At 37.0% G+C, this 15,137-nt stretch overlaps 1 protein-coding gene across 7 annotated transcripts in view; it reads left to right on the top strand.

Annotated features, from left to right (window-relative positions):
- Nucleotides 1-15,137, top strand: part of AAGAB (alpha and gamma adaptin binding protein) — a 63,581-nt gene that overhangs the window by 37,475 nt on the left and 10,969 nt on the right. For all 7 annotated transcript variants that reach the window (XR_011968180.1, XM_072614827.1, XM_072614820.1 and 4 more), the window contains exons 6-7: nucleotides 10,382-10,464; nucleotides 12,174-12,267. Coding sequence is in view for 6 of the 7 variants with exons in the window: in XM_072614827.1 (XP_072470928.1) it covers nucleotides 10,382-10,464; nucleotides 12,174-12,267 (177 nt within the window). In the remaining variant the exon portion in view is untranslated. The remainder of the gene's footprint in view (nucleotides 1-10,381; nucleotides 10,465-12,173; nucleotides 12,268-15,137) is intronic.

The following is a 15,137-nucleotide window of genomic DNA, read 5'->3' as shown; positions in this document are numbered from 1 at the left end:
TCCTCCTTTGTCACATACTGACTTGGTGATCCTGGGCAGGGCATTTAACTGCTCGGTGTCCCAGCAAATAAGATTCTTACATGACAGAGAAGTTGGTGATCAGGCACACACTCAGAAGTATATAGCATAATGTAACTACTTTGAAGGGGAAAACTTTTATTTGGATATATAAGTTCTAATAGGTTTGTTTAAAAAAAAAAACCACCCTCATTATTTCATGTTCTCACCTGGTATATCTCAAGCCAAACACAGGCTTCTTTCCATTCTTATCATCAGATATACTTTGCTTAATAAGATGAACAGAGAAAAGAGAGTATATCATGATTTCATGAATCAAAAATGCTGTGGTATAAGTAGACTTGGAAACTAAGCATATCACTTGGAGTAAAACCTTTTTTAATAGTGTTCAAATTTTGTCCTTTTTGAGTAATGTTTTTTTAAATAATTAAGTTTTCTAATCCTCCTATGACTTAATTAAAAAAAAAAAACCAATCCTTTCTTTTCAGTTTTCCAGGCAGAATCGCATGTGGGATCAGTTGTTGCTGCTTTTGTTTTTTTTTAATGTGAAAGTACAGGCTTCTCTAATGTAATATATTAGTTAATTCTTTTCAGATAGAGTACTTTATTAAAGAATTCACGATTGTACTCAAATGTAGGCCCTTTTCTTTCTCCACTGAGATTGCTTTGTGATGGTCAGTATTAAATTTGGTCACAGCTGTTTTGTGGGTTGGGGAAAGAACATGCCAGAGGCAGCAATAGATTATAAAAGACAACCTGGAAGGACTTAAAGTGAGCAGAAGCAGAAGAACGTTGTACACGGTAACAACATTCTGGTGTGATATTCATCTCCATTTGATGTAGCTACTCTCAGCAATCCAGTGATCCTTAAGGATTTATGATGAAAAATGCTATCCATGACTCTGAATGTAGATTGAATATTACTTTTTTTTAACTTTATTTTTCTTGGGCTTTTTTGTTTTCTTTCACAACATGACTCATGGAAATATGTCTTGCATGACTGCATATGTATAACCTATATCAAATTGCTTGCCTTCTTAATGAGGAAGGAGGGTAAGAGATTGGGGGAAAGAATTTGGAACTGAAAATTTTAAAAAATGAATCCTAAGATTGTTTTTACATGTAATTGGGAAAAAATATTTTTTAGAAAAAATTACAAAAGGCAGTTCCAGGAGTAGAGTAGGGAAAGAGGCAAGAGGAAGGGAGAAGGAATGACTTTTTAATTGTGGAAAAAGTTGAACTCTGGTTATAAAGATAACAAGTAAAGGTAAAGATAAAATATGAGTATGGAAAATTTTATAAGATGTTGTGGGTGTGCATTCTTAATATTCTAGGCCAATGTCCTCTGCAAAAAAGTTGAATTGTAAGGCTTTGAAATTAGTATAGCTTGGTTCAGCCATTCTAGAAGGAAGTTTGGAATTATGCCTCCAAAGCTATTGAACCATATATACCCTTTGACCCAGCAATACCACAGTTAGGCTTGTAACCCCCCAAAAAAGTTTTTTTCTTTTTAAAGAGGGAAGGGACCCATATGTACAAAAATATTTATATCAGTTCTTTTTGTGATGGCAAAGAATTGGAAACTGAGGGGACTAGCTGAAGAAGTTATGGTATATAAATGTAATGAAATACTATTGTGCTCTAAGGAATGAATGAGTTCAGAAAAACTGAGGAAGATCGTGTGCACTGATGCAAAGTGGAACGAACAGGATCAGGAGAGGAGACCAATTGATATGATGACAATATTGTAGAAAACAACTTTAAAAGACTTGTGAACTCTGATAAATACAGTGACCAATCCAGTGGGCTCATGATGAAACATGCTGTCCACATCTTGGTAAAGAGATGGTGGACTCAGAGTCCAGATTGAGGTGCTGTGTGAGTGAGTGGGGAGACACAGCTAATGCAAAAATTATTTTTTGCTTTTATTACACGTGTTCGTAACAGTCATTTTTTTCTTGCTTTCCCAGTGGGGAGGAAGGAGGGCAGGAGAGAGAAAATTTGGACCTGAAAATAAAATTGAATTGAAAAAGAAAGTGGTATAATTTAATTTGGAAAAGATAAGAAAAAAGCTACAACTTAAATTTAAATATAATGTGGTAAGCACTTAATAAATGCAAATTGAATTAGACTTGCAGAGTACAAGATTTGTCCTATACCCAAGCTTCAAACAAAAAGTTCTCTCTACCTTTCAGATGTAGGTATCTGATCTCTCTACTAGTATGTAAGTATCCTGGGGGCAAGGAATGGTCTTAAGGTCTTAAAGTGTGGAAACTTTATTTCTCTTTCTTCTCTCTCCATCTCCCTCTGCTGTCCCTAGGTTCCACTTGTCTCTCTTGCATGATTATATAACATAAGGAAGTAGGAGATCTTTTGGCCTATTTTTGATGACATAAAATTGTGGTGATATTTCCTAGGCAAAATGGAGAAGGGGGCATTGTACCTTGCCATATCTCATTACTAGGGGTCAGGTTTCCAAATCCTTTCTTCCCTTCAGAACACCAAAGAAGGAGGTAGTTTTTAAAATGAGCTGTCTAATTTAAATAGCAATTTTTCAGTAGGTATGGAGACTGGATGTATAAAGTCCTAGAAACTCAGAAATATTTGGAGAAGTTAGTTTATTTGGTTTTGTTGGATTTTTTTATGTTGATGTTTTTAATTTCTGGGAACTTTTTGGGGGTCTCAATTTAGGAGAAATGCCCAAAATAGTAATTTTATAAGAAAAGCTGGCTACATACAACGCTTCTTTGTTTCCCTAAGCATTGGGCCAGGCACCCCAAAGACTACTTTCTCGATCCAGCCCTGCCACTTAGTCACTCTGAAATGAGAGTTGGAGCAAATTATCTCAAAGGCCTTTTCAGTTTCAAAATTTGGGGTTTCAATTTTTCTCAAAATTTACCTTAAAAAATCATGCTTCTCTCCCCACCTTTGGTCTAACGCAGCACACAATGTTGTCTCTGACATTTTCTAGGGGAAACCTATTCGGTGGTTAGCATTATTTGATTTCTGTATTACACTGTTATATTTTTATCTGCCATTCCAGTGGTGCTGGTTTACTAGGCTACCAGAACTGAATCAGATGTGTTTATAGGACCAGAGTTAATATACTTACTACTGCTTCTTCCATAATAACTTGTTTGGCATTGCTTATTGGCTTCTCTTTCCTCCAGAAGAATCATTTGAGGAGACTGATTCATTCCTTCCCAAGCTAATAACCTGTGACATCAATAAAGCCATAGATAGGAGAGCCAATTTCAACAAGTACCTGTTACAGAAATAAAATCCTTTTAGTAAGGATGAGATTTCCATGCCCCGCACCAGAGCACAGAAGAGAATGCTCACAAACAGGAAAAGGGGGTTTGTGTAATTCTCTTTGACTAGGAGAATGGTTTTACAGCATGTTCACATGGGTAGCACTGTTGGTTAAACATTGAGCCGACAAAACTGAAGTCCTGTGTGAACTACAAGTGGATAAAATTTTGTCAGCCTCTACAGTTTTCTGAGCCTGGAGCTCTGTGAGTGGCATAACATTAATGTGTAGTCAACCTGCTTTTGTGTTAAACAAAACCTAATTCTTTCTCTAATCTTGATAATTTGCAGTTTTCCTTGCTGTCTTAAAATATAAGCAGTGGAACATAATGGACTGTGTCTTTTCAGTTGACTAAATTCTCCATTATTTATAAGAAAATGCTGAGAAAAGCCCTTTCAACCTATTGTAATTGTCACGAGGACTGTAAGCACTTGGCTGTCCGTGTGAGCTTGTAATGGGTTCTGACATTTAGTATTCTTTTTTTCTGCCACTATTTAGATATACTTTTTAAATTCTTCAAATCATAGCCACAGGCATCTGTTTAATTCATCTTTGCTGTATAGAATCGTAGGTTGTTGGAGCTATAAGGGACTTTATAAAGTCCTCTCGTCAGTCCCTCTCATTTTATTAGATAAGGAAACAGAAGTCCAAATTGGGAAACTAACTTGCCCCAGGTCGCCCAGCTGGTTAGTGGTATAGCAGCACTGTAACCCAAACTCCTGATGACAATCCAGTTCATTTTCTAGTGTGTCATCTTCCTATTTCCAGAGACTCTGTAGTTAGAAAACAGTCACAGATCATACATGTTTTTTCATGGACAGCTCTCAGATTGTTAGCCTACATGACATCATGAACTGTATCCTATTGTACCATATATGGTGAACTAGCAGATAGCAAAGGGAGAAGATTTAAGTTGCAAATGGGGGAGGAATTTTAAATTAGTTTTGAAAGTTACTCAGATTAAGTCAGTTCCATCAACAGATACAAGGCTTTCAAACAAAATTTGTATGATGCTTTTTTAATTCAGGTAATAATTTTTAATCTGAAGAGCATATAGTATGTTATATGAATTCTCTTATCCAAATTTGCCCTCTTTATAAAATCCCTCAGTCACTATAAATATATATATATGTGTATATATATATATACATATATATTTTCCCCTCTAAAAATCATGAACAGATTATTCAGAAATATGTTGTAACTTGGATAAAACACCTTTGGGGTTTAAGTCAGCAAATATTTATTAAGAATAACTTCCATGAATCTGATCATGAAAATTTCTAATCCTGGGTACCTAGTCCATCAACATATTTTTCAGCTCTCTCTGGATATATTCTGTTGTGATGAAATTTCAGAGCATGCCCCTTAACTGTCAAGGTGGTAAATTTTTTTAAATTTTTAAAATTTTTAAAATTTTATTGATGTATTTTGTTTTACCTTACCAACATTTAGAGATTACCCCTACTCCGTGAGAAGCCTTCTGTAACAAAGTAAAAGTTAAGTAAAACTCATAGTATAGTGTTCTCTTCTGAGAGTTCATATCTGTAGCACCCTTTACCTCTCAGTTTTTAAAAAATTAAGAGAAATCTACTTTATCTACCTCCCACTCCTCACCACTTTTTAGAAAAAAAGAATAACAAATTTCTTCCAGTAAACAAACATAGTTGGCAAAACAAATTCCCTAAATGTCTGTTTGCAAAAATGTTTCCTTCTAATTCTGTACCTAAATCTGCCACCCATAATTGAGGGCATATTTCATTCTCAGTCCTCTGGAATCGTTGATCTTAGTTCTTACAGCTTTCAAAGCTGTCCGGCTTTACAGTGTTGTTTTTATTGTATAGTCTCCTGATTCTGCTCGTTTCATTCATTATTTTATAAAAGTCTCCAAAATTGCTTGTGGTCTAAGGATATGAACAGGCAGTTTTTAAAGAAGAAGTCTGGGAATTTTAGCAAAGGGAAGGAGGACTCCTACTTTGTAGAAGGGACACCCAGGGAGGTGGTACTGTCATTGATAAAGACAGTTATGGGTGGTTCTGCAGAGTTCATCGCTGCCACACTTTTCTCTTACCATTTGAAAGCAAAGACTTGGCATTGACCAAGCAGTGTGATTACAGAACACCAGGAAAACTTGTTAGAACTTCAGAGTTCTCTGTAAAAGGAATATCCATGCCTTCAGTTTACATCTATTAAGGGCAGTGTGTTAGGCACTGAAACAAAGAAAGAAAAGACAGGGGCTACTTGTGAGTCACATGACCAGCCAGATAGAGAACTCAACAGTTTCTACAGTTCTCACATCTGAAACCTCTCGCACCGATGCAGAAAATCAGGAGGCAGAAGCTGCTCAGTTAGGGGCAGCTATGTGGAACAGGGAATAAGAGTGTTGAGCCTGCATTCAAGAAGACCTGAATTCAAATGTGGCCCCATGTATTTACCAGTTATGTGACCTTGTGTCTACCTTAGTTTCCTTAGTTTACATTTCCATGTAAAATGGGGATGCTAATAATAGCACCTACTTCCCAGGGTTGTTGTGAGAATAATGAGATAACATTTGTAAAGCACTTAGCTCAGTGCTTAATACTTTAATACTAAATACTAAAGGTTTAGTTGCTTAATACCTTTCACAATTGGAGTTTTCAGTAATATTCTTTTCCCGTTTCCCACTTGACACTAGGCACTTAATAAATGCTTATTCCTTCTCTTCCTTCTGAGGCAGCAACACATATGTACAGCACTGGAGCTCAGCCAGAAAACTGAGAGACAAAGGTACCTAGGGCAAAGACTTGTGTCCATTCCACTAAGACTGAGCAAAAGTGCTCATCATTCATCTGGGGCTAGTTTTGTGCTCCTAAATGTTACTTGGGGCAAAACTGCCTATGAAGCATGTATTGCCTGGCATGGAATGAGGTTGAGATGGCTTTGAGATCCAGACCCTAAGTAAACCACCATTAAAGGGGAAAGAGTCAGGAAGTGAGTGAATAAGGACATGTAAGGGGAAAAAATGACTGAAATCACCAAAGCTCTTGGGAAGAAGAAAACTCAAAAACCTTGAGCATGAGTAGATAAACCAGCAGGGAAGATATTAATAACAGAAAGGAATATGGCCTCCAGACTAGCTAAAAGAATCCAGACCTCTATGAAAAAATATTGCAAAGCAAAGGACCCTGTAGATTTCCAAGAGAATATGGAATCATAGCAGGATGTTCCTGAGTAGTTTAAAAAAGAAATCAGAATTATGAATGCAGAATTTATGGACTAGAGAAACTGGAGTCCACAGTTGAAAGTCTTGCCAAAAAGAAAAAAAAAAAAGAAAAAAGAAAAAATCAATGACTGGGAATGCAAAAGGATAGTAATAATGCAAAAGAAAATTTTATCTCTAAACAAGCAAAACATTGATCTTAAAGACAACTTAAGCTGTATAGATCTCCCAGGATATGATAGATCAAAAAATTGAACACCATAATGCAAGAAATAATACATGAAAACTGCTCAGACCTTCTGGACAAAGTACCAATCAAAAGAATCCACACACAGACTGTCTCCAGAAAATAATACATGAGGCTTCAAACTCAAAGACACGTAGCGTTTAAATTAAATAATTCCATTGGCAAGCAACAAATTCTGCATGTGAGGAGAAAGACCTTCGGATATAAGAAAAGGAAATTTGAATAGCACTCGTCTGCTCTATAACCACCAGAAAGCATTGGAGGAAATGCAATACGTTCAGAAAAGCAAAGGCACTTGAAAACACAGTCCAAGGTAACATAACCCACAAACCTGAGGTTAACTATTAATGAAAAAAGAGGTTCAGTAAAAAAAAAAAAAAAAAGATGTTATGAGTATTTCAAGAAAAAAAAGACCTGAGTAAACTATTTGATTTTTACATACCCCAGGTAGCAGATATGCAACAAAGCTAAACATACAACAAGGTCAACAAGAAAATAAGAGCATAAAGAAATATGCTTTCCCTCTAAAAGTACATAAGGACACAGGGCTGAAAGTGGAGGTCAGATAAAATTGGGGAAGATATGTAGTAAACCACACAACATCCCCCTTACAGGTGAGTCAGTATTTTGCTGTGGTTTTTGGTAGGGCTAGATTACAGAGTGAGAGGGTACGTAAAAAGAAGGGAAGGGATGTGGAAGGAAGATAGGAACGTGTAATGTCCCCTAATCAACTGGTGGAACTCACTTGTGATTCCAAAGGCTAACAATGAAGAGAAAAGATCTTCTCTAATCTCTCAGGAAGAAGAAAGCCTAGAGGACAATGGGCAAGGAAACAAAGGGAGGGTTAGAAACGGAGAAATAAAGAGGGAAATCTTTTTTCAGTTGTGGGAGGGGGTACCACTGATGAATACTTCCATGGGGAAAGGTGGAGATTCTGTAAAGGGATATGGGGACCTTTTAATGGGTATAATCTTCAGGGGTTTAGTGCTTAGAGAAACCACTCATCCTGCCTCAGGAGAATCAGAAAGGGAATCCGAGCCCCTGGGCTCAGCTGACACCCAGACAAGTATGAGGGAATGGACTCGGGGAGAAGATTTCAGGACAAATGGGAAAAAATGACTATGAGGAGGGCAACGGTTAATAATAAATTTCACAATCAGGGACATGGGAAAATTTCTACCATGGAGCAATACCCTCTCTTTCATTTGCAGAAATTGGTAATTCTAAGAATGAGGTAGAACAGAAAAAGGGGGCAAGGGTCAAGATGACAAGGCAGTAACATAGAAACTGTTTAGGAGAGAGAACACAAAAGTAAGGAAATCGAAAACTTTAATTTTGTCAGGAATACAAAGACTACAGAATGACTGATTAAGTACATGACACATGAATCAAAGAATAAAAGTCTGGGATAAACAGGAAGGGAAGATAAATAATGAAGTGAATAAGGAAAGAAATCTGTTTTAGAAAAAGGTACCAAAAATGCAATTTTAAAAAACAATGAACATAAGTAGAAGGGGAAGATAGCAAGAAGGATTTTACTTGACTACCTGAGAGGGGAAGAATTAATTTACTAGATAAAAGGAAGAAGTAAAAAAGGAATAAGTAAAGCACAACTCCAAAACCTAGGAGGTGCACAGCTTGAGGGTAAAGGGAAGTGAGCCATTGGGAAGAGAGTTGCTTTAAAGTATATTAACTAAAATAACTGAGGAGGTAGTACTTTGTTTGCCAAGGAAGAGGACAAAGTCCCAATGTAAGGGGAAAAGTACTAAGAGGCAGATAGAGGAAAACATAATCCTAACTCATATCTTTCGATGAATTGGATTAAACAGTCTGATAAAGTGAAAAGGAATGGTAGATTGAATAAGAAAAACCTGACAGTCTTTTGCTTACGAAAACAAAAGATATGCACAGAATAAAATTAAGGGACTGGAAAAAAAATTACTGTTCATCAGGTGAATCCAAAAAGGTAGGAGTTGCATTCATGCTATCAGACAACAAAAACAGACATTGATGAAATAAAAAGAAATGAGAGATATGCGAAAAGAAACCATAGGTAACAAGCCAGTATTAATATTTAAAAATTATACGTTCCACATGCCTAGCATCTAAATAAAAATTAACCACAAGAAGATAGTAATAAAGGAGTGGCAGGATGTTTTAATGTCCCTCTCTCAGTTTTGGATAAATCTAAAATAAGTTAAGCAAAAGAGAAAATAAAGAATTGAACAAATTCCTGGGGTTGGTGGAACTAACAGACATATGGCTTCTAAATAGGATTGATTTTTTTCAGTACCACATGGAACTTGTACAAAAATTGACCATATATAATTAGATGCCAGAGATGTTGCAAATTAATATAAAAAGGCAGAAATAGTGGACACATCTTTTACAGACTATATTGCCCCCCAAATAGTAATCAGTTTAGGGAAAAACAAAAATTTTTTGTCTTTAAGGAGCTTATATTAAGTGAATACAGAATATACTCAGATATTCAGATGATCTGTAATCTCATGGATTTAGATATTTCCCCTCAAAATTAAAGATTGCAACTTAGCCTCCTCATGTTGTACAACTCTTATCCTTGCCCTTCCGTAAATTCACCACAGGAAGTTCCACCCCATCCTGGGGACCTCCCTTGATTTTTTCCTGACACCATAAGGTTGTTCATGTCCCCTCCCATTTCATGTTAAGCCCATCTTCTCTTTCTACCATGTTTCCCTGATGACAACTTTCACCCTTGTTCTTTAGGGTTCCTCATTGGCTGTGCCATTTAACTTGCTTATACCCATAATCTATTTCTTCCTTTACGTATGCTTTCAACTCATTTTCTTTGTTACCTGTGAAACAGAAAAATATGACATATATACAAAAATAATGTTTTTTTTTTTAGTGGATGAAGAGCAATAGGGATGGGTCTTATATATGGTGGGGCACTTGAGCAGAGGCTGGAAAAGCCAAGGCTTCTGCAAAATGGAGACAGAGAAAATGCATCCTCCTTTCAGCAATGGGAGGTGGAATGTGATGTAAGGGATTACCAAGAAGGCCCGTGCCGCTGAACCCACCCTGTGGGGAATCAGAGAGGGTCATAAATGAGAGGGAGGAGAGAACGAATAGTAAAGCCCTTCAGGGAAGGGGGGGGAGAGAAGAGATATGAAGAGTTGCCCTCTAGAGGTTGTAAAGGCAGATCCCTTTTCTTTCTCTCTCACTAGAATAGCCCATTTTCTGCCTGGATTCAAATTACTGCAGTATAATGGGACCACATGTGTTCTTTTTGTTCTAGTATTTTGATAATTTTAAGCTTAGCCTTCATTGGCAATAAACATTTGGCTTCATGAAATGAAACTTTCTTAAAAATAGAGGACCTATCTAAATCCTAGGAAGAGCTGTTCTCTGGGGTCTAGGTAGGCCAGATCACCTGTGATGTATCGTTCTTCACTTTGTAGGATTGTGTGATTAACGATTTGTGTGCTCAGTAATGATTGCAGTATTTTTTCTAATTGGTTATCCCATCTGGACCCTTTCATGTAATGAAATATACATTGCTGCTTTTAGTTGCTTAATACCTTTCACAATTGGAGTTTTCAATAATATTCTTTTCCCATTTCAGAAAGAAATCAAAGCTTTGGCCTTCTCAGTTCATTGGCTGGTGCAAACTGTAACATTGGGTCCACTGAGAACCGTCACACCGAAGTAAAGAGTAATTCTTATTTCTCTTATCCCCTTTGATCTTCCCTTTTGTGCTTTGTTATAGTGTTGTTTGTCACATTTTCTTTCTAAGAGAGTTACCCATTTTCTATCAGTGGTGGGAACATACTCTATAGATGGGTGATTGATCAGTAATTCATAATCTTAGAAAGTGGCTTACAACATTGGTCTGGATCATAATGTGGTAGAACCCTATGCTAAGTGCTAGATATACAAATACAAACATAAAACATATACAAGCCAATACAAAGTAAATACCAGATAATTTGAGGGTAGAGATTGGTCAACACCTCCTGTGAAAGGGGGGATTTCGGCTGAATCTTCAGGAGGGAGCTAGGGATTCCAGGAGGTTAGTGGGAGGAGGGAGGCCATTCAGAATCTTGGGTACAGCATGTGCAAAGACAGATGGGGGGGGTTGGATGGCATGTGGGGTAGCAACAAGTAGGCCAGTTTGGTTGGAGAGAGAGAGTCCATGAGGGTAACACCAATATCTGGAAAGAAAAGTTGTAACTATGCTTTGAAAGACTTTAAATGATAGGCCGAGGTGTTTGTACTTTGTCCTAGAGGAACGAGGGCAGCTGTAACTTAGGAGCATCAATTTGGCAGCTATATTGAGAATGATAAGATCACAGTTTTAGAATGGGAAGAGACCTTCGAGGCTGTCTAGTCCAGTGCTTCTTTGACTTTTTCCACTTGCGATCCCTTCAGCACTTCTTAAACTGTGGGTCATGACCCCAGTCAGGGTCTGCTGTTTTAGTCCAGCCTCCTCACTTTTTTGCAGGTGAAGAAACTAAGGCCATAGGTACTTTGAGGAAGAAAGAGGCTGACGCTTGGAAGACCAGTTAGGCTATTGCTTTAGTCTAGGCAAGAGGTGGCAAGTGCTTAAACAAAGGAGGTGACTGTGAGTGGAGAGAAGGGGATGCTATAGATTTGTGAGTCATCTGTCTGGAGGTGACAGATGAACCTGTGAAAGCCAATGAAACTCGTGAAGGAGGAAAGAGACAGAGAGAGAGAGAGAGAGTCACATATAATAGGACACTGAAGCAAAAGAGACTGAGAAAGTGCTTATATCAAACCTATAGGCCTTCAGTGATCTGTGGATTATACAGAAGAAATGTAAGATGTAGTTTTTGTATTCAGAGAGTTTACAGTATGGTTGGGGAGATTTTATACAGGAAAATTTTACAGAATGTCGATGCTAGGGCCTTACCTCCAAGGTTACTGCCAGCTTGCCCTGTACGTATCTTGTAAGGATGTAATTGACAGGTCTCCCTCATTAGAATGTGGACTCCTTGAAGTCAGGGATGTATTTGTTTTTCTTTGTTTTCCTAGCACTTAGGACAGGGCCTGGAACATAGTAAGTACTTAATAAATGCTTATTGGCTTCACTTGGCTTGATTTGAATTTCCTGCAGTTTTTTCATTCACTTCCAAGGTTGTGAAATATATTTTGAATATTTGGTGGGTCATTTAAAAACTTGTAATTACTTGTGTGAAGGTGTTGAGTTCTAAATTGCTTTCTTTCAAAACAAACAAAACATTTCTGTTTTTAGAGTCCTGCATTTCTAGAATTTTTTTTTAATGGTTTCTCGTGGCTTATTCTCACCCTTCTAAGAAAGCCTGGGAATTAAGCCTGAGAATTTACCTGGATTTAATTCTGAAGTGACATATTCGTTGTCTAATTGTTACCACCAGCCTCATTTGCCTGTAGGAGACGGGACTGAATGCTGCTTTGACCATCAAGATAGTGCTTCTAACACAACTGACCCCCAGGTTGATAGCATTGTAGGTAAGTCTCTTCCTTGGCTACCAAGAAACACTTTGTTTAGGTTGGTTAGTTTGGAACAGAAATATTGCTATAAGTCATTGAAAAAGGAGTTGATTTTAAATGAGTAGAAGAGAAGAAAAATGAATTTAAGCCCCATCTATAATTATTAGAATCAGAAAAAGAGGCAGCTGTTTAGCCAACATTTAGCTGCTGTTCTGTTGGTTTTCCTGGCAGGATTCCAGTATGATAAAAGAGACAAAACCCATATTTTGTCTAACATTTGATGAAATAGTATATTTCAGTGTTTGTTATTTTTTTTCCTCAAAGTGAAACAATAGTAGTAATTCATGATTTTGTTGGTGATAACACACCTCCATAGGTTTAATGCTTAGTACTTGTCAAAACTATGCCAAACTATTTCCATATCCATTATTTAGGGTAGATATTCTTATCAACATTCTGAAGATGATGCAACTAAGGCTCAAGAACAGTAAGTGGTTTGCTCAGTCACATTAGCATTAGATCTAAAACTAGAACACAGGTCGCCCAGCATGTAAATCTATTGCATATAAACCATATAATAGCAATGCACAGTGTGAACTCAGTTATAGGTGTTTTTTTACTTAGATTTCTGATGTTCTTTCTTTCCCTTCAGAAGTTGGGTGGTACTCATGTGCTTTTTGACCTAACAGAGCCCCCTTCAGATGCCTTTAATTCTTCTCTGTTAGAAATTTAATTCTCAGTTTGCAAATGAAATAAAATGTAAGCATACCTTAATCTTCCATGAGGTGTGATTCTCTGCCCACTATGGAGAGCAAGCATGTTACCATGAGAATGTTGTCTTAGAGCAAGCCTGCACAACCTGCAGCCCACCAAGGAATTCCTCTGCATACAAAGGATGTTTTCCTCTACTGTTTTTGCAGGCCACCTGAAAGTCTTTGGCATGCTGTAGGTGGCCCATGGGCCACAGGTGGTGCAAACCTGGCTTAGCTGTAGTTCTCTGATTATTAGTTCCCTGCAACAAAGTCCCATTTGACCCAGGCTTTCCCCAGGCAATTTCCCCAACTTTGATCACCACTTCCTTCTGAAATTTAACCACAGTTATCCCCTGAAATTTAATAAACCTCTTTTGCTGAAAAACACTTGATTTCCAGCAAAGAATAGTCCAGATACATGGAGTTTAATTTTAATTGGACGAATGATTTCTTATGTATGGAGAAGTCCTCCAAATCTTCCTACTGATGGGTGACATTGTACTGCCTGCGTCAAGCTCTGGAATGTTGTACTGCCTCCTAAATGAGATCCATAATCACTTGAGTTTAGGGTAATTCTCCAAGGAAGAAAATAAACACAAGACTTGTAAATGTTATCAAAATTGTCCAGACGTTGATCTATAGTTGGAAGGATAACTCAGAGTTACTCTATTGGTACATATATTTTGGACAGTAACCATTGATGGATGATGAAAAGGGCCAGAAGTAAACAGGAATAAGAAGATGGATTGCATTGTATTTGGGAAATTGTACAGTGCTCTCAGTGATTACAGGTTTTTCCCTGAAACAAAGGTTTCTCTCTTTAATAGCAATATTCTTCTTGTGAAACACTATCAGCAAATTTTAAAAGACTAAACAGAATAAAAGTTGTAAGTTGCCAAATAGCAATGAAGATTCATATAGTAGGTGTGAATATACTACAGCATATCCCTCATGAGGAGCTGGGCCAAGCTGAGAACCTGAGTGAGAAATAAGATATTGACAATCCATGTGCTCCGTTGGTACCTAACCACCCTGCTGCCATTGCTACAGATTCATATAGCACTTTACATATCAAATCAAATGAGATGATGAATATCATGTTAAGAGATTTAGAAGAAGAGCCCTAGCATGTTGGGAGAACGTGGGCAATGGGAAGATGTAAGGAGTTGCAGACTGCACCTTTGGAGGGATCAGTGAGTTCACAAGCCCATCAAATTATGTACTTTCTGATTACATTAGAAAAAATCCAAATAGAGTTTAATAATAAATGTAAAAGTCCATCCTAAAATAATTCAGTACTTACCTATAAATAGGCATTTTATGTAGATGAGAAAAAAATGGCAAAAAAGGGAAAGAGGTTGGGGAGGCACTGATGAGAGAAAGCTTAAAAATAGAGAAGCATAAATGAGAAGAGAAAGTGAAAGAACATTTGAACTGATCAGTTAAACTAGGTAGGTGCTAGTTCTCTGAAAAGATAATGGGGTGGAGTGGCAGGGAGGGAATCATTAGTAAACGTTAGAAAAAGAAAATTCAACTTGGCAAAATTACAGTCGGAAAAAAGGAAAGATCACAGCAAATACAAAAGCAATTAAGAATGTTATTAAAGAATATTACACACAGCTGTATTCTAAGAAGTTAGGCAATGTAAAAAGAAATTGTTGATTATTTATAAAAATATAAATTACCAAAATGGATATAGTGAAAAATTAATTCAAATAGAAAAACAAAGCAAATCATTAAAAATGATTCTTCAGAAAAACCACCTGGATCAGATGGATTCACAAATGAATTCTTTCCAACCTTTCAAGAACAAATAGAGAAACATGGAACACTACCCCCAATATTTTTTATGAAAAAAAATATGGTGTTAATTTTTAAAGCTGGCAAAAAATAACATTTAAAAGGAGAACGGTGGACTAATGTACCTAACATGATACAAAAATGCTAATTAATGAAATTAACTAGCAAGATACCACAGTATACTTTGAGAAATATTCTTTATTTATTCTGTGAATGCAAGACTGGTTAAACATCACAGGAACTACCAACATATAATGTAACATATAAATAAAAGAGCCTTCAAGGAAATTATGATTGCTTCTGTGAATCCAGTGAGGGGGAGGGGGAGGGCCTTTG

Source organism: Notamacropus eugenii, chromosome 1 (genome assembly GCF_028372415.1).
Source record: "Notamacropus eugenii isolate mMacEug1 chromosome 1, mMacEug1.pri_v2, whole genome shotgun sequence".
In the NCBI taxonomy this organism is placed as follows: Eukaryota; Metazoa; Chordata; class Mammalia; order Diprotodontia; family Macropodidae; genus Notamacropus; species Notamacropus eugenii.
Note: the sequence above shows the minus strand (reverse complement) of the source record. Positions and strands in the feature narration are given on the sequence as shown.